This window comes from Anser brachyrhynchus, assembly GCF_964034855.1.
Source record: "Anser brachyrhynchus genome assembly, chromosome: 5".
NCBI lineage: Eukaryota > Metazoa > Chordata > Aves > Anseriformes > Anatidae > Anser > Anser brachyrhynchus.
In genome coordinates, this window is record NC_137699.1 from 42,186,964 (window position 1) to 42,206,783 (window position 19,820).

General features: G+C 50.7%; 1 protein-coding gene and 2 long non-coding RNA genes across 3 annotated transcripts; 1 reads left to right on the plus strand and 2 right to left on the minus strand.

Annotated features, from left to right (window-relative positions):
- The first annotated feature begins 28 nt into the window (after positions 1-28).
- Positions 29-4,536, plus strand: LOC308196506. The gene is made up of 2 exons (XR_013952251.1): positions 29-166; positions 416-4,536. It is a non-coding gene; the product is annotated as an uncharacterized lncRNA (long non-coding RNA).
- Positions 4,031-19,121, minus strand: TMED10 (transmembrane p24 trafficking protein 10). The gene is made up of 5 exons (XM_080595553.1): positions 18,808-19,121; positions 15,532-15,652; positions 10,722-10,795; positions 6,564-6,690; positions 4,031-6,275 (listed from the first exon to the last, which is right to left on the minus strand). The coding sequence occupies exons 1-5, from the start codon at positions 19,051-19,053 to the stop codon at positions 6,154-6,156; spliced, it is 690 nt and encodes a 229-aa protein (XP_080451679.1). The 5' UTR covers positions 19,054-19,121; the 3' UTR covers positions 4,031-6,153.
- On the minus strand, positions 12,132-15,525 carry LOC308196505. Its single transcript, XR_013952250.1, has 2 exons — positions 14,630-15,525; positions 12,132-14,532 (listed from the first exon to the last, which is right to left on the minus strand). It is a non-coding gene; the product is annotated as an uncharacterized lncRNA (long non-coding RNA).
- Positions 19,122-19,820: the final 699 nt, after the last annotated feature.

The following is a 19,820-nucleotide window of genomic DNA, read 5'->3' on the forward strand; positions in this document are numbered from 1 at the left end:
AGCCCGCCCGCACCGGCACCGGCAGGCACCGGGCCTGGCCACCGGCGGGCCCTGGGAGCTGCCCGGTGGCACGGCGACAGGAGGGAGCGAGCCGCCTGAGGGAGCCAGGACGGCGCGGCTGTTGCCTTAGCTCTTCCTTCTGCTCAAACACACCTCACAGAGCACGGTGAGAGGAGATTTCTGGACGCCGATAAAAATAACAAGTGTTTCCCAGCTTACATCCGTCAGCCGCTTCCCTTTTCACACACTTAACAAAACGTAAGAGCGTTCCTTACCCGGCCGCTCGTGGTTCGTAACATTTTGAGGAAAAAGTGGAAGCTGCATAAATAACGTTCTAGACCCCGCTAACCGCTCTGTCGGAAGGAAGCATTAACAACCTTAACCTCAGAGAAATGATTTATTTATTTTTTTATAGGTAATGTACGTCATAGCGATGTCAGTATTTTGTTTTCGAAGTTCAACAGTCATAACCACAGAGCAGAAAGCAGAGTAATGCCAGGGAACGTCCCCTTGGGTTACCTGGTCCTGAAGTTACCGGAGACTTCAGGAGCTGAGGCACGTATCCGTAAAACCAAGCACGACAAAGCTGGCTGGCTTTTATCTCCACCTTGAGAAGAGGCCGTGGTGCTCAGTCGGAAATGAGGGAGGTTCCTTGCAACGCAGTACACGTTATAGAGCCGTTCGGTATTTCCATTATAAGCACCTGTTTTAAAAGTGAACTATTTGTCCAGCAAGGTTTATTGGTGTGCATCGTAACTATTTCCATACAAAGATGTCATTCTTCCAAGCAGCAAAAATGTTATTTCAGTTTCAGGGAAAAAAACAAAAACAACTTACCAGCTTACAGGAACACATGAAAAAGGCTCAGGTGTGTTCTGCTAAGTAGCATTCGATCCCTCCACCATAAAGGGAGTATTTGGCAAAATGTGATATGGACCAAATAAAAAAAAAATCAATGCCAAAATCTCATGGAAATGGGATTAAGGAGTCCGGAACAGCTGTAGAAAACCAGAAGACTAATTGAAAAAGTCAATGTTCATTTTTTCTATGTTCGAAAAGTAGAGTTATCGTGTCCATTATCTGCAATATCACCCACAGCCTTCCACACACTGATGCTCACAGCAGTCCCTACAACACGTTTAGCCACCCCACACACTTTTCACTTCACTACACTTTAAAAAGCCATGCAGTAGGTCTCACAGCAAGATGCACTTAAAGCAAGCAACAGATGCTGCCCACTGAGGTTCATTGGAATGTAGATGGAGAACACGCACCCAAATTCACATTGAATTTTTCACTCAGCCTTGAAAGCAGCCATGTGATCTGGAGGCAATATGCCACTCCGTCTCTTGCAAAATCTTGCTGAAGGACGACTTCGGACTTTCAGAGGAATACTGTCATTTATACCATAGTGAATATCAGTTTAATCCAAAGATGTTATTAAGGGTTTTCAGCAGCCAAGGCAGTACATTAATTACATTACTAACATAAGGAAAGTACAGCCCACACTGAGAAGGAAGAAATGAAAAGTCAGCTGTGTGGTTAATTGTAATTAAGATGACAACACAATGATATTCCAGTTAAATACGTATACCAAATATCATACACCTGAGGGAAGATTATCCAAACGATACTCGGGAAAAAAAAAAGAAAGAAAGGAATGAGCAGCTGGTATGGGAGGAAAAAAAACCTCTGCAGAAAAAAAAGCTCTGCAGCAAACCAGACTCGAGTTGCAGTGCAGTGTAGTTGGAGAACACAAACATGATCTGCTCAGCAGATGTAGGAACAGCGTGCCCTAAAGAACCAGAAGAACAGTTCATCTCATTAAAACTAACCAAACCGCCTGGTGCAGCTTATGCGAAGATCACATCATGTAAATGGTTTAAAAGCTCTGGGGAAAAGTTCCTCGGGAATGTCAACTACGAAAGGAAATCGAGTGACAGAGGAAAGCACAGAAGTGAGACTGAGCTATGCAAGAGTGGTTCTATCCCTGCCTTTTTTTTTGAAGAAGTTATTCAACATTTTACTGTAAAACCCTGAAATAAAACAAGTCAGATAGGTCCTCCTGGGTACGGCAGCTTGCTCCAAAGATGAACTAAGCAAACAATCCTCACAGCTGAGATCACCGGTACAGATACCTGGAGATCACGGGTCCTCTGACAGGCTATTTCAGCAAGCTGGAAATGCAGAAGGCTGAGGTAATGCATTTAGTTTGAGGTGATAAACCACCACCTGCAACATAAGGGATAACCAAGCATCAACTACCAGCGTTTTGCTGAAAGTCTGTCACTTCAGCTGCAGCTGAAACAGGGCAACCACCCCTGGCTCCTTTCAGCGCAAACAGACCTCCAGCACAAAGCAAAACAGGCTTCTAAAGGCAACACAGAAAAAGTATGTTTGTGTTGCAGCAAAAGCTTGGGCTCATTGGTCTCAGGCTTACAGGAAGGTCCAGGAAATGCCAACAAGCAGTTTTTCCCAGAGTCACCAGACCGACATCAGTGGTTGTTCGGGGTAGGAAGAACAGAACGAGCAGATGGGCCCAACAGAAGTTGTTCAGGTGGAGGAAGGGCAGCAGACAGCACAACCAACCCTGAGCTGCTACACATTTCACTGACCCAGGTTTTTTTTCCTGTGAAAGATGTATCCAGTCCAGCTTTGTGCTCTCTCCTTCCCACCAAGAAACCTTAAAGTGACTTACGGGAAGCTCATTTCCAAAGATTTTTCTTACTTCTGGCAAAACTGTCTCCAGCCACAGCAAGACGAGCCCAGCAGAGGGCACAGCTAGAGAGATGAGACAAATTCATTAAATGGATTTGCAGTGGGTAAGAGAGAACAGACTACTTTCCCAGGATCTTTGCTGGAGGACCTTATGAAAAGCAGAGGCAGGAATCCCCTAATGACCTTGCCAACCGGTTGGCAAACTAGTTTGAGTCAAAAGTCCCTCAGCAGCTGCTCCACCGTTAAACGCACTGATCTGCCAGTTCGGAGGCAGCGCAGGTGTTGTACACTCGGGTTGTTTCTCAAATATCTGACCGACTTGCGAGAAATGAGCAACAGAGTGCGAACGGCTCGTCTCTCGAGGCACGCACACGCAGCGCAGCCAGGCTGACAGCAGGAGGGGAGCACACGGCGTTATACCTTACTTAGGAACGCTCACACGCTGTGTGAGCGGTGCGATAATTAAATTGTTAGTCACATTGACAAGTGGGTGGAAGAGGCTGGGTACGTCTGATGCCATTTGCTACAGGCAGTTACAGATTTACCAGCGATGCATCTGTCACACACAAGGATGGGCTCAGGCCCAAGTATTTGTAACAGATCAAATTTTGCCCGTTTCCCAGAAGTAAAATGGAACGAACACAGCAGCTCCACATCCACAGCGCAGCTCAGACCCACCTCCAACCTACCGCATGAAAACAGCTGTACGATTTCACATGCTCAAGTATTCATCCATGCAAGAACTTGCAGACACTGATCCTTATCCAAAGATCTGGGAATTCCCGCTCTCCAAACTCTCCCCGATAACACTAACTAGTTATGAAGCTCTCGCACGGCCTCAGCTCTGCTATGTGCCATCTCACTTGGTCCCTGCTTGACACAAGGATCACAGGCTCAGCAGAGATTTGGCAGCAGCAGTAGGTAAATAGCAAATCACTCCCTTCACTGAGCATCTGTGACTCGCAAAGGACAAACTCATCTTTGTGACAATTTAAATCTTCTTCTAAAGCACGAAACTGAAAGTAATTTGATTTGTCTTAATGAAGTAAATTCTCCCTGGGAGCTGGCAGTGAAAAAAAAATAATAATCAAACCTTCTGCTTTATAGCAACAGCACTATTTCACTATTGCCAAGCACAAGACAAATTGATAGTCTCAAGACCCCTCAATGTAAAGATGATTAGGAAGAGTGGAAGGGAAAAAAAATAAAAAAGGAAACAAATGCTAACTTCTAGTAAAGATGTTTTTTGGAATGACCATCACTGGCTGTGTCAACCCCACAAAGAGAACAAAGAGGACAAGACTCACACAACTGAGGTGGGTTGTTTTTCCCCAAAGCAATTTTATTTGAGAAAATGGACAAAATCCCCCAAGCAGTCATTACAGAGAAATCCATTAGTCCCCCACATCTGTTCCCCAGTACCCACACCGGTACGGGGAGGACCAAGGCGCAACACCAGAACGATGATACTGTAACAGTCACCTGGAGAACGTAAGGCCTCACCACCATTTTTGAGATAACGGTGTCTTCATACTCCAAGAAGGACGGGGAGAAGATAATCACGACAGACAAGATGGGGAAGGCCCCTTTCTTGTACTGTCTTTTCAATTCATATAAAAACAAAAGCAAAAACCTTAACAGATCTACAGGCTTCAAACTGTAGGACCTAAAGCTACCTTCAAATGACTTCTGTAATTCAGTCCTGTGGCATCACTGCTGTTCTGCAGCGTTAACAGCTTTCAAAAATGTACAAGGATCAAGGGAGAGGAGTGGATCTGGATTCTTAATATGGCTTTATTAAAAAAAAAAAAAGAAAAAGCAGTATAAGCACTTGCCAGTGAAACTAACAACCTCAGGACCTTGGTGATGGCAAAGGAGCAACAAAACACTAACGTTTTTCGATGACAGTAAGTCATCTTTTCACCCTCTCCCATAGCCTCACCCTGGCCAACCGTTTTCCCCCTGGCAATAGATCAGATTCAGGCTGTCAATTATTAACGCATGCTTTTTTTTTTTTTCCAAATGGTAGGCTGGACCCAGGGCCATGATAACCTGTTCCCTAGCCAGAAGGGTCTAGGCACGTGAGACCAGAACGCTGTGCTGCTGAACCGTTTGCTCTGAAGGAATGCAGAGGAGGTGAAAGAATTTTAATCACTGCCTAAAAACTGCAGTAAGTAAGTTCAGAAGTTAACCTGCCTGTTTTTCCCCAGCCTGGCTTATTCATTGTAATTCCATCTGGACTGCTGAGGAACCGTGAGGCTGCTTGCTCTCTCTGCGGTACCGCACAGAAGAACAATTCTGTTGAGGGCACAGTTCCGACCCCCTTCAGATGTAGCATTAGCCTATTCCAACCCTGTACTGCTTTTCAAGATCATCCGTGTTCTTCCAACAACTCCTCTGCCATCCTTCAAAGCACCCCTTGCATCCTCAGACCTCAAAGCAGGGTACAGGCCTTCATGCTTCACATTAACAGCAGCTCACCTTGCTTTGAGGTCTCAGGAAATGAGATTCAGCCAGCTGCCTGCTGAATAAACGTTACACTATTAGCTGAAAAAAGTCTCCTGCTCAATTTAAGATCAAGTTCCCTAGCATAACCCGTTCCTATTTGCTCTGTGACTGTATCTGACTGAGGCCTTCTCTCTGCACGAAAGGTCGCCACTGACTACGGCTTTCAGGAAAATTGCTGCATCATTTCAGGACCAGAGAGGCAAATCCAAGACAAACACCTGGAGTAAGGGCAGGACCACGGCTGGACAGCCTATCTGAGCGGAGCAGGGGTCTCCTTTCCAAGCTCAAGCACGTTACAAAGCCCTCCTTCCAAGGCTCCCCTTCCTCCAGGCCGAACCATCGTATGCTCAAGTGCCTTGACCCATCAGCTCCCACAGGGAGAAACACCAAGGTCCACGACAGGGACCAAACCTCAGATCCCCCTCTCCTCAGGCTTTTCTGGAATGGTAAATCCTATTTCTTTGCCCTCACCTTCGTTTGCATGAGGCCTAGATCCCAGCTGGTCAGAACAGGGAATCCCCCACTCTGCCCCGGTGCTGGCTGCATGGCACCTACAGAGCTCAGCAGGACCAAGTGGCTCAGAGGAACACCACAGTCACAGACAGATGGGAGACATCATCAAGATTACAAAAGGAGAACAGACAGCGCAAAAAGCTCGCTGCAGCTGTCATGGAAACATTTTTTATTTAATCACTGCCCCAGGAATCCCCAAACCCATCACAAGCTGCCCCACCCTCAACATCCAACAGGATTTCTCAAGTCCCCGGTTGCCTCCAACTTTTATGCTCCCCTCCCCCTTCGGGGTCCAAGTTCCTGCAGAAAAGCTCCAGTCAGTGGGTATCATCTGTGAGATGGCTCCGGGGGGCCACGGCTGGTCCCAGCGGTGTCCAGCTGGGTCTGAGAGGAGGGGGAGGAGGACCTGTTCCTTTACTCAATCAGTTTCTTGGCCTTGAAGAAACGACGCAGGTAGAAAACCTGCCAGGTGGCCAGTCCGATGAGACAGCACATGGAGAAAATGCTGAAGTACAGAACCCGGGTGTTTGTCGATTCTGAAAGAGACAACAAACCGTTGCTTGGTAGCGTAACATCACAGGAAGCTCCTTAAAATCCTGGGAGCCTTGCCCTCCTCTCTCCCCACCCCTGCGAAACGTCAAAGGCAAGATGTCAAACACCATGAAGGCAAGGGCACCCAAGCACCAGCGGTACTTGAGAATAAACGCAGAGGGAACAAGGTGAAACTTTGGTTAATGGACGACATGAAATGGTAAGATTAATTCTCATTAGGAATGGAGGCAGGAAGAAGTGGTTTCTAGAAATGGGAAACAAGACTCTCTTACCATTCGTGTCCCTCATCTCTTCCTCTCGTTTCTTCATATAGGCAAAGTCATTCACAATAGACTCTGAGAGATCTTCCAGCCGCCTCAGTTCTACCTCCAGAGGCTTCAGCTTCTCCACTTTAGCAATCTACAAAACAGGAGAGTCAGGCAGTCACTGAACCAAAACCAAAAGCTCCTACACGGGCTTTTACTGCCAGCTTGAACCACTCCTTCTCACACACTCCAGATCTGGGGCATCCTTCCCCCTCGGGAAACACCTCTACGAGCCAGAAACTCCCATTGCATAAAACACTATCGCTTCTCCCACCTGTTTGCTGAAGCACACTTAGGTCTACCCCTCCTACTCAACGGAGGAGCTCAGTATGCATACACGCACATTTCTTCCATATTCGGCCTAACGTTAGCTTGCTCACAGTTGGCTTCTGACGAGTGGGTAGAGGAGCTTGCCACGTGGCTACACCTCCAGTGAACAGAAGTCACAGCCCAAGAGAAAGCTATTTTAATTTACATGCGTGTGCTTGTATTGCTCTCTGTGCACACTGGATATTAGCACCGAGACTCACTTGGCTAAACGTTGCCCCAGAAAGTCAGGGCAGCCTGATCCCGACTGCAGCGGTTCGATTACACCTACAGGAGTTCGGGGTTTGTGAACGGAGAAGCTCAAGGCCAGCACATGCTCCTGGCAGGGCTGTGCAGCTCCACAGCGCTGCAGCTGCCTCAAGCCGCCAGATGCCGCTGTTGGAATACCTACGGGATGGGCTCCACTTGAGCCAGTTAGACAAAAATACGCTTCCCTCGTAAAAGCTGGTTTTATAAAGACATCATTTTTCGTGCGGATCACGCAACCTGCAAGTCATGGACTTGTATATAAAAGAAAAATCTACAAGGAATTCAATTAGAGAGCACACTCCGTAACAGCAACTACTTCAAGTTGAGCGTATAAGCACGTGTCCCTGCCCTGATCCTGACCATAACCTGGCTAAACGTTATGTAAAATCTGTGACAAGGACATCTCTAACTGCATTTCCTGCCACTGGTGCAACGCAGGCTTTGGATAACCCTGGTTCTTGCACAGAATTTGTCACTACCACGACTGACAGGCCGGCCCCCGCCAGGAAGCCAGACTCCGTGTCCTGAGGTAACGCAACGCAGGGAAGACTCGCTACAGAAAACACTGAGCGCTTTCAGCCCAGGCTGGCCGTGGAGCACGGGTCTCCCCACGATGACTCAGAGAGGAGGCCCGGGAGGCATCCCTCAGCTGTCCAGGCCCCTCCGGCAGGCAATAGGTGGCGCTCCCCGAGCGGGCATCCTGCAGCGCTGCTGAGGCTCTCAGAGCCAGGACGCCGCTAGCTGAAGGGTCTTCTTCGCATGACACACGTCTCTCGGTAAGCAGCAGGCTCTCGAGCAGTCATCTGAGTGGTTTTATGCTGAGGTGAGCTGTATATTAAATCTGCCAGCACAGCAGTGTCAGTTTGGAGCGCACGTGCGAAGAGGGCGTAGGAAACGCGAGGTTAAAACCCTCCCGCTTTCTAGTCAAGAGGCTGCACTGACAAAACTCTGGCCAGGAAGCACATCTGCCAGCAGATCTCTGCTAAAAAAACCTAGCACCAGCATGAGCGTGCCTATGGCCTGGACTTTGCTGACACAGCTATAGCAGCAGGTCTGTACCAGGGACAAGGGGTCAGGGACCTCTGCTGACAAAACAACCCTGAGCTGACTGGCTCCGTTATCCTCCTGGAGGGCACTTTTCCATATCCACAGGAGGCCTGAAAGGCTCCCCTGGGAAAAACTCTGGCTTTTCTGCTCCGTCCTGCATCCCTTCAGCTGCTTTTAATAGGTGTAGCTAGAAAAACGCGACAGCCAATTTCAGTCCTGCGTGTACTCTCACACACACACCCTGGACTTCTCTCAGCCCGAGTGAAACCAAAGAGCACTGCTACTCCAAGGCAGTTCGTAAAAAGCCCACTGAGCCTCCGTGGTGGTGGAACACCACGATCCTGGAAGGCAGAAGAACATCCGTACCAAACAAACAGCTGAGACAACAACTCCACTGAGCTTCTCAGGGGCCACTTAAAGGTGCATCAACGCCTAGCTAGCACAGAGAGAGACTGTAGCCAAGAACTGGCAAGGAGTTGCTCATCCGGAAAGGAACTTAGATCTCCAAGCCTTCTTGGTGGCCTCTGAAAAGTCCTTTCATTCCTACTTACTGACTGAAGAAAGGCGTATTTCCCCATCCCAGAGAACTAAGGGCCGTCACTGCCATGCAGCGGGTCAGTAAGATTTTCTAACCTGGATCACTCTCCCAGTTCCTCTGCTCCAAAAACGTCTGCACCTGTGAAAGTTTATGAAGCCAGACCCGGACATCATCCCTCCTCTCACTGCCCAAGTCCACGCACAAGCAGGACAGTATTACTGCCCCTAATTCAACCCCCTGCATCAACTCTTGTAGGAGTTCAACAAGAACCACCGGGGGGAGGATAAGTCACTGCTGGCTCAGAGGACACAAACAAAAGGTTCAAAAAGGCAGCAATTCCAGGAGGGAAATCTGGCAGCAGCCTTTCCCCTGAGGCTTTACAACAACCTGTCAAGTCCTAAAACACAAGTACTCTAGCAACCTGGGGCAGAGGGTGAAAAAAAGAAAAACCACTACAAAACAGTGTGACTAAACATCAGTAGCAGCTTTACAAGCACTCGGTGGGTTCGAGTCCTTCGCAGACACACTGCTCAACAAGGCTCGACACAGCCTGTCCCTCAGAGGTCCCCACAAGGCAAGGATGCTTGCTGGCAGCGCCAAGATCTCCAATCAGGTGAGACTGCAGGTCTGAATTCTTCCTTTCCTATGTTTGTCCCTGGACCTTCTCCATTGGTAGAGCTACACTGGGGACAAGAGTAACGCGTACTTGTTTTTATTCCCAGACAGGTGTATCAGTACAACCAGCGGGTTGTACCAAGTTGTTCAAAGAGAACCTTTCTGCAGAGGGACAATGCTGCTAGGTAGCTCTATGATAACGTAACTCAGAGTATGCTGCAGGGCTGGTTTAAAGAGACGCTGTAAATGCAGTCACCAAACTCCTCCCAGTTACACTCTCAAGGGTCACCACGTGAGATTTCACCATCTTGTAATCCTCCACCAGCTGGTTTAGCCAGAGAGCTGGCCCAACAACTGCTTTGCTCTTCCCCAACCCCAAGCGGTTTTTCTACTCTTCACGTACAGTGACTGTACTGACGTAAGCCATGGGGGAACAGCTAGCGCAAAGTTCAGAAGGATATCAGAACTCCAGCATGCCCATCTGAGAAATTCATTAGTTCTCTAACCGCCACCATACGCGGTCTCCTCTGTTGCCCTTTTCTCCCTAAGGCATCTCCCATGCTGGTTTAAGCAGTGGGCAGAGCAGGAATTTGCAGGAACCTTTCTCCTCTACCAACTCTCAAACTCTGCTGGGGGCTGCTCGACCCCAAATTCTAGCAAGCCAGAAGCACAGCAGCAGCCATCGAAACTCGGCATCCAAAACGGCCAGACTGTCCCAGCCACAAAGCAACTGCTATTCCTCACAGCTGCTCCTGGGTCTAAGGAAGCTGTGTCCTCCCAAGACGGAACGTTCAGGGTTTTATGCCTGTTCCCAATGTCACGCCTTCAAACCAAATACACATTTCACACCAACTACTGTTCTGCCAAATAGCTTTACACTGATATATTGCCAGTTCTTAGAAGTGCACAAGCACCGTTTCAGGGCTGTCAAGCCAACACATCTTCCAGTGAGGAAGGCAGCAACAGTAACGATGCAACTTGACCTTTAGGAGGATCTGACGTTAACCTAAAACACCCTCAGCTGCTGGGGCACGGGAAACTGCACATCTCGGTATCTTGTTGCTTGTAATACCTATGCCCAGAAGCTGGGTCACGCTGTCCTGGCAAAAATAAAAATAAAAATTCACACATTAGGCGCCAGTTCCCAGAGCCCAGAACGAATTTCAGTTGATATTTATCTTTTTTCTTTCCTGCCCTAGCAGACAAAGCTTCACTGGAACTGCAAGTTGCAGACAGGCTTTCATCACCGCTGGGAAAAGAGCTTCCCATCATGAGCCCCAGATCTACAAATAGCATCACGTGAGTGCTGGGAAAGGGGAGTCCGAGGCGCAGGCAGCCAGGGGACATACCTCCTCGTAGTTCTTTGCTTCGACTCCATGCTTCATATCCAGAATCACGAGCTGGTCCGGCATCCTCCCTGTTCCTGGAAGCATAATGAAAGGATTCATTGTGCAAAACGTTCAGCCTGCCAGGAAATCACCAGCTCTCTCCAGCGCTGAGGAAGGACTCACAACATCCCTCCCCTCCGTGTCTGCAGCTAAGTGCGGAGGCAGCACAGTCCAGCCTAAAAATACAGAGGCTTCAGAATAAATCCTGGCTGAGGGAGAGCCTCCCAAAGATAATGGGAACAAGCTGTAACCAAAAGTGCTAAGTGTGTGTAGGATGCAAATCACTGTAAAAACTGCAGAGGACCAGAAGATGAACACCAGCTGCTATGAGACAGGCTGGCTAAAGTCACCAGGGGGACAACTCTGCAAACTGGGAAGCCCGTGTTCCTCCTCGCAGGAAGTACACCAACAGCCACCAAGGTTACTGAGGTTGGAAATGATTTTATATTTAGAAAAGAAGAAGGAAAGCTGCTTTAATTGAGGAAGGCGGCATATGGGGACTAGCGATCCTCACATGCTGCAGTATCTGCAGAAACGAAGGCAGCATCTTTACTGAAGTATCTTTTCAGGGAAAGAACTGACCAGACCCACGGGTCCGAGACCCACGTTGCAAATGCAAACCCCGAGATGTCAGGAGGCTTGTTGGGAAGACACCCCGGCACTTCAGAGAACTGCTGTCTGTAGCCACATAAACAGTGAGGGGGATAAGGGTGCAGTCAACAGCACAAGTATCTTTTGAGGCTGTGGCCCCTTGCTGGGGAAGCCTATAGCTAATTACTTTTGTTTGTTTGTTTTAACTGCTACAAACTTTCATATGTGAATATGAGAATATTCACAAGAGGAGGAAAAAATGTCTATGCATTTAAGACACTCTAAAGAATGCAGCACATCAGCTGACCTGAGCATCATATTGCACTCTACCACCCACCAAGGAAATCTCTGTACACAACACATTCCCAAACCCCAGCACTTCAGGGCATGCAGTTGTCCCCAGCTAGCTGCCAGCACCACACAAGGTCTGAATTCACTTACACCACCAACTTCAGAGCTTTCCTCCAGGAGCGTGTCCAATACTCACACTTAGCCCCAGGTAGCTGCCAGGCGGACATTCCCTCAGTCCACAAGCAGACTCAATACACAGGTTACACAGGGTCACTCCAGTCAGAGTCAGCAACACATTCCAGATCTTCAAGACAACATCCCCAGTTTTTCTCTCTATCCACTGAACAGCTCTTCCAACAGCAGACTGGAATCACCTCCACCTTCTACTGCTGTCAGAGCAAGGAATGATCTACTAGCAACATCATCCATATCATCTGCAAACTGTTTCTTAATTCCTGAGGGATACTGCAGCTCAAAATTCTCATTCGGCCACGTAAAAGCCTAATAGATAAATCAGAATCGGGATTTTTTTTTGTTTTTGTATAGAAGACCAGTTACTGTAAAAATGAACTTAAAACCTAGCACCACTCTTTAACAGACATGTTGCATACAACCACGCGGTGCTCCTTCCTCCAGCCACAAATTTTGGCCACTTTTGCTGCGTATCAGCATGCCTGGAGACTGGCAGGTAGGGCGATCAACAGTAGCTGCAGAAGAAAATGCAAAGCACGCGGTTCAGAGAGGGGCTTTTTTATGTTGTTTAAATTACAGCAACTTGGTTGGACAGCTTGAGCTTCCAGGAAGAGCTGAGAAAGATGAAGAGGACAGTGAAGAGGAGAACAGAACTGGAAGGATTCATTTGTCAGGCTGGAGGGGAGAGCTGCCAAGACAGCAGAAAAACAAGAGCTGCTGGGTGCAAGGGGATGGAAAGCAGACATTCTGCAAGAGGTTAACGTTGTCAGAGACCGCCCTGGAAAACCTCAAGCTGCTCTTCTAGAAGATTACTGAGCCCGAGGCACAAGCAGAAGCTTCCTTTAAGCTCATCAGATCCTCAGTGACTCCTTGCACCTCCTGCAGCTGGGGCTCACCAGAGCAGAGCAGATCAGCAGCAGAGTAAAAAACAAACCAAAAACAGCAGTAAGGCCCAGAGGTCTCTAACTAAGCCATCCAGCTGATAGCTACAACCCCCGGGGTCTTCAAGAGATTATCTCATACAAGTACAGAGCTGTTTCCTGGGAGACTAAAGGAGATCCTAATTTGTAAAGTCAATTTAAAAACAAGGTGGTTGAACTGGATGTCAAATTTTTTCACAGAGGAATGCCAGAAAAAATAAGATATTAAACCCCAACTTGGGAAATGTAGGATTATGGAAGGAGCAGAGAGGTAAAGACGGAGATGGGAGAGGGACTTTTAATCAAATCAGGGAGTGTAGCAATAGGACAAAGGGCAATGGCTTTAAATCAAAAGAGGGTAGATTTAGATTAGACATGAGGAAGAAATTCTTTACTCAGAGGGTGGTGAGGCACTGGCACAGGTTGCCCAGAGAAGCTGTGGATGCCCCATCCCTGGAGGTGTTCAAGGCTTTGGGCAACCTGGTTAGTGGCAGGTGTCCCTGCCCATGGCAGGGGGGTTGGAATTAGATGATCTTTAAAGTCCCTTCCAACCCAAACCTTTTTGTGGTTCCATGATTAGGACACAGGAAGAGCCCTACAAAGGGGCGCGCAGGCTATGCTGTTCTTGTCAGAAACTGGCTTATGATGCTAGAGTACGTGCACTTGGGAACAGATCGCTGGTCAGTAAGACAGGATCCTTCCACCCTGGAAGAGGAGAAGAAGCCCATCGTACAAACGTGCACAGCTTCAAGAAGCACTCTAAGAACTCCTTCACTCTCTTAACGTGGACCTTCCACACAGAATCTCCTTCTCACTTCCTCTTCCTCATTTCTGCGGTTAAGGATTGAGAAATCCCAGTCGCTCAGATCTCTCAGGGCCCAACGGCTCTGGGCTTCCTCTACCAACAGTTCTCCTCTTCCAGAGCTCCAACGTCCTCCTTGGCTGCAGCACTACACGTCCTGACCACCTACTTGAGGAAACTACGAAAAAGAAAGGAGAAACGTGGGGAAAAAAGAGAGCTCAGTCAGTTGCCCCATCCCCTTGCTTGCAATAAAGAGGAAACGAGGCACTTCCTTGTGACACGGTTACTTCTTCCACAGCACCTTAACCAAGTCCTGCATTGATCAGGCCTCACGGTGCCACCTCCCTTGCTTCAACATTTCCTTAATATCCAGCACAAGCAGGGGAAATCTGGAGACACCCATCATGCAGTATAAATTGTCAGCAAGGATTATGGGGCCCCTGGGTCAAAAAAGAAACCGGCAGCTTGAAGGGCCCTAATGGGAAAGCCTATGGAAGAGGATTCAGCTGCTCAATTGAACAACTCTAGATTTTGGCACTTCAGTCCCCCACTAGTCACTGAGCAGAAGCCGTGCATACAAGTTTGTTATCCTTGTTGGTACCAAAAGCTCCAGTACAAACTTGCGACACGTCAGGGAAGCCAAGGAGCAAACATTTGATGCAACGAAAAGAGCCACATGGGGCTCTGGCTGGGCAAGAAGCCTCTGGTCACAAGCACTGAAGTAAGAGTCTAGACGCAACTAAAGAAAGAAGCCTCTCCCACTTTAGTGCGTGATCCCATGGAAGCTATGAAAGGGTTTGTGGCACTGTCTGGAGACCTCCCAAACACCCAGGTGTGGGACAGTAAATAGCAGCAGCAGCTCTCCCAGATGAGTCACCAGCGCCTGCATGTCTCGATGCGTTAAGGAGCACTGGGAAGCCCTACCTTCGCAGTGAAATAAAAGCAGAACCCTCAGCATTTCGGGTCACTGTCTCATCTGTAAAATATGATAGAAGAGGTTTTACATGCCAGATCCCTCCCCGAACCAAGACAGCCTTCTGTTTCTGGAAAGTTCTCTTCAGCTTGCAAATTACCTGCACCTTCTACACGGAGCAACGCAGCAACAGATGCTGCCTTTCAGCAGATACGGGGAACGCTGCTAGCGACTGCTCTTCGGGGTCTTTTCGGATAAGACACGGGAGAGTCAGCTCCAGGGAGCAGAACTCAGTGACTGTGAGAAGACATGAGCACCTACAAGCTTGCACAGGCTCACCCACACCAAATGAGACTGGAAGCCACGTGCTGGCTGCTTTCAGCACGTTTGTCCCGAGGATGAGCCCAGGCACTCGGAGCAGCACATGCGTCACCTCACAGGAAACGAGCCTCGGCGCTCGTTAGGCAACCATCCCTGCAGCACAAATGCAAGGCTGACGTCCCGCTCATTTCCCCTTCCCTTTACTGACTGCTTAGCAGTTGTGGCTGCAAACCACAGCCACGTTCTCCTCCACACGCTGCTAACCTAACGGGACTGCTGCCAAGCACACATTCTGCAGAGCACATTCCAGCAAATGGGGAGAGATGGGCAGCGATGGGCAGCAGGGGAGAAAGGCCGGGTCCTGGAAAGGATGGCATCGTGCTCCGTCCTGGCTCAACCGCAGGATGAGGAGCATGAAAAGAGCAAGAGAGGCGTGGTTTGCTCCCTGGTACTGCCATTTGCTGCGACTGTGCTGACCTGTGTAGGAGGAACACGCAATCCCCCTTTCTTAGGCCTCTTTCAGAAGAAACCTGAGCACTCCGTACTGCAGCCACGGGGGAATACTTAACTTCCAAATGCACCACAGCAGATGCTCTGCACCGGTGAGATTGTCCACAAACTCCCGAGAAACAGCTTTAAAAGGCAAAACGTTGGGCAGACTACGCTCAGAACCACTGTCCACGCACCTCTCATGCACACGTCCACACGAATTCATCAGAAGCTAGCGGACCTTCCACTTACCCACGGGAAGCTTGCTCTCAAAGCAGGCCTCAAACATGTCATAGTCTTCAGTGGTGAAGGCAAACTTGCCCTTCGTGGCATCCTCCTTGGCGTACAGGATGTGTCCCGCTGAGTCAGTTATCTGTACGAGAGAGAGACGGCGAGGGTAAGGAACGCTCACGCTGCTGAGTTCGGGCAGCACGAGAACTGTTAGAGCTCTCCTGGCCTCCCCTCCTGGATCTGCCACATTCTGATTTCTGCAGTTTCTCCTCTTCTTTGCACCTGTACCAACTCCTCCCCTACGGATCCCCGCCGAGCTGACAAAGTCAGAGTGCCTCTCCGTAACTACTGACACTTAAACAAATAAACAAAACAAATAGAGAAAAAGAAACAAAACCAAAAAAAAATGAAAACCAACCCAAAACCGAAAACCACGACGATTTCTCTTCCTCCTATAACCTCTGAATACAGGCTACATTTAGGAACCCTAGCTATGCCAAACTGCCATTCGTTGCCTCCTTTTTGCAAGCAAAATTCAGAAATTCCCATAGCAGCAGACGCAGGGAAGCCTTACGGGACAAAAAAGGCTCATTCCCCAGAAGACAACACGAAGAAGGGTGTATCTGTTACTGCAGAAACGAACGATCAGCGTGGCCCCAAGTTACACAAGGTCTGGGTGCCAAGATCCATAGAAGCGGCCACTTCAGAGGACAACTCAGACTACACAGACAGAATAATGACTGCTTTGCACTACGTCTCTGAAATTACTAAGAATAGGTAAAAACTGTACGAGGTCTACAAAAATGCTTCACCCAAGAATAAAAAAAGGACACACGTTCCGTGGCACAGACTGAGACAATTACTGTGTTCAATTAAAAGGTCCAGCCGCTCGAAATACACTGACCGACGAGCTGGGTGAAAAAATGCAGGCATTGCCATACTGCATGAAAGTCAATAGCCTGCCTTCCCCTGCATTGTTTCCCAGTTTCCCTCAGCAGGTATGTCTGAAGAGCTTGGGAATCATCTCAAAGATACAGAAGACAGAGGTGCACAAAACATTTTGTGGTACAGAACAGATAAATCAGACATTCTCCTTCACTCCATCTTACAACAGAAAAACAACTGTGCAATCTACAGCCTTGTTTCCCCGTAAAAGAGACATATGGGAAGACTAGGTACCCAAAATGATTTTAGGGAAACACTCCTTTACTTATTTCAACACCTAATTAACTCCCTGCCACATGACAGCACCGAGACCATCCACTTGCTCGTATTTGGAGCAGACACAGACTTTTACATGGATATCGAGAGTTGCTACACTAGGCAGGAAAAATAATAAAGGGTATAAATCCTGCAGCCTTAGGGCACAAGGAACAAACTTCCTCTGCATACCGATTACTCCATAACTGTCCGTTACAGGACCTGCAGTCGCTGCCCCGGTGCCATACGGCATTTGGCTGCACCTGAGAACACCACGGAGCCTCCGCTGCAGCTCCCTCCCAGAGCTCCACCTGCGTCCGAGCCGCGCACAAATGGGAGTGCGCCACGCAGCCGGGCACAGGCTGCCGGCACCTGGCCGCGCCAACACGGCACGCATTCTGTCACCGCGTGGTGCCGGTTAGCCAGGACGCCTGCCCGACTGCACATCTGGGCCGGCACTGGGCTCTCAGCGCCAAGCTGTGGCGACAAGAAGACGGCAAAGAAAGCCCTCAAATGCCCCCGTTGTTTTCAGCATTATTCCCTCAGGGCTTTCTAGAGAGCAGAGCTAATCTTTAGCTAGAGGATATTGCGCTGCTTGATCTGGTTTTGTCTTTTACAGTTCCAACAGCCTGCTCTCAATCGGGATTTGAGACGGCAAAAGCCGTGCTCTGCTCCCACCAGCACCGAGCGCCGTTACCCGAATCAGCCAAGTTCAGCTGGGCGTGCGGGGGTGGGAGAAGCTGCTAAAAGCCCAGCCAGAACACTTTGCGGGGGAGAAGCTGACCTGAAAGGGATTTTTCATGATATTCAAACGTTATTTACAGTAACACGGTCCTCCACAGACAGGGCATTGTTCGCCCCTGACAAAGAGCCCAGCAATTCCCCAGCCCGCCAGGCCCAACAATGGCACAGCCGCACGTGACCGGGCCCAGCGGGGACGTCATCCGCCCCGAAGGCTCCCTCCTGCAGCCAGCTGGCAGAGCGCACGGATTCCTCGGAACAGAGGGTGCCACTGTTGGTGTTGGAGCACCACAAACGCGGAGCTCAGCTCGCGGACAGGAGCCGCGCTGAGCGCAGCCAGAATTAACCACCAGCCTCCCACGTTCGGCTGGCCCCATCCCGGGGACCGGAGCAGGCCAGCCTGTGCGGAAGGAGCGAGGCCGCTGCAGGCTGATGTCCAGAGCTACGTTTTCCCACAGCAGCTGGGACACAAGGAGAAAGAAGCGTGCACCTAGCCCAGGTGCTGCTGCACTCACAGCAGGCCCAGCGTGTTGGGTGGCCGTACCTGAACGGGAAGATAGGAACCAAGAATGGCATAGGGCGTTATTCATCCCTTGTAGGTTTTGAGAGTAGTATGGGACGTTCACTTACTGATTTTTACATCAAATTGGTTTTATAGTTCCAGTAAAATAGAACTTTATAGTTCCAGTAAAATGGAGCATCCATGAGTGTTCCTATTTGGGTATCTGCCTCAGCAGCAAAGCCAGAGCGAGACCAAAGTGTTCACCGCCTCCCTAGGCAAGGCCTCTGTAACGAGGGGCAGTTTCGGAAGAGACTGCGGGGTCAGAGCGGGCACCCAGAGGGCCAGGACGCTTGGTAAGGGACAGACAGGGGCATGTGTTCAACCTGAAGTACACGTGCCTTACCAGGCGAAGATTTTCGAGCACGTAAGCTGTGTGAATCTGCCCATCCACAGACGAGTTCCCTTTTACAGACGACGCAACAAATTAAGAAAAATAAATAAACTAAAAGCACGACCCCAGAAACGGCCCCGTCCCGCCGCAACCGGGGACGGCCGCCGCAGGGCCTCCACGTGCCCGGCTGCGGGACGCCGAGCGGCGGCCCCATTTCCGAGCGCCCCCCTCCCGCCGCCGCGTGCGGGAGCAGCGGGCAGCACCTGCACACCCGCTCCGCGCTGCCCGGGCCCCGCCGCCCCCCGGCCCCGGCCCCGGCCCCCTGCCCCCAAACCGGGCCGGGCCCCGCCGCCCCCCGGCCCCGCCCCGGCCCCGCCCCGCGCCACGTCCGGGCCGAGCAGGGGCATGGGCAGGCCCCGGGGCAGGCCCCGTGCCGGTCCCGTCCCGCCGCTCCCGGTCGCACCTTGAGGTTGGCGGAGGGCCCGGTGGAGGAGCCCGGCGGGGCGCCGATCTCGTACTCGCCGGTGACCAGCGTGTCGCGGTGGATCTCCTCCCGCAGGCACTTGCGCGCCTTGCCGGGCAGCTGGAAGGAGATGGGCCGCGCCGGGCCGGCCAGCAGCAGCAGCGCCAGCAGCGGGGCCAGCCGGGGAACGGGCACGGCACCGGCGCCGGGCCCGGGGCGGGGGCGGCCGGGCGGCGGCAGCGGCATGGCGGCGGCTCGGGCTGCGACGGGGCCGGCCTCCGCCCCCGCTCCGCCCCACGTGACCGCCGCCGCCTGCGTCACGCCGCGGGAGCGCGCGGCGCCGTGCGGGTGCCCGCCGGGCCCTTGGCGTTCGGGGCGGGCCCGCGCGGCGCCGGTGGGCGGGGCCTGCCCTGAGGGGGCCGGGGGGGGGCGCGGGCAGCGGGGGCTCCCCGTCACCGCTCGGCCGTGCCCGGGGCGTTACCGGTAAATTAAAACACGAAGGCGCGCACCAGTCGTGCACGCAGCCTGAACTCACAGACTCCCAGAGCTCTCCCCGTAGCCGGGAGCCTCCCAAGCCCTCCCCGGAAGACGCGCTTGTTTCCTACCTACACATACGTTTTTGAATTCCTGAGTAATTCCGCCCTGTCATCTTCAGCCGAGAGGGCTGTTCTGGCAGATGTCTCGCTCCTTTGGATCAGCGCCGTGCGAATACCATATGATAGTGGCAGAGGCATGCGGGTGTTTTTGACAACAAATAAAATTCTGATGTTTCTATAGAGGCATTTTTTCCCCTCCCTCTCCAGCATGTGCTCAGACCTACTTTTTTTTGATATGTTTTGGTCACGCATACTTCGAGTATTTTACTTTTGGTAAATAATAATAATAATATAGCCACAATAACCACACCGCAGCCGTACCGGCTCTTGGTGGTCGCTCCCCACGACCCCTCAGGCCCGGCTCCCCCCGTTCCCTGCCTGCCCCTTGGCCGCTGGCACCTCGCCTCCCACGGGGCA

Excerpts from the sequence above, each read along its gene's own strand:
- TMED10 (XM_080595553.1), bottom strand. The coding sequence starts at position 19,053 with ATGCCGCTGCCGCCGCCCGGCCGCCCCCGCCCCGGGCCCGGCGCCGGT. Across the intron at positions 10,796-15,531 it reads TGAGAGCAAGCTTCCCGTGG|GAACAGGGAGGATGCCGGAC; the intron begins GTAAGTGGAAGG and ends TTATGCTTCCAG. Across the intron at positions 6,276-6,563 it reads AGAGATGAGGGACACGAATG|AATCGACAAACACCCGGGTT; the intron begins GTAAGAGAGTCT and ends TGTCTCTTTCAG.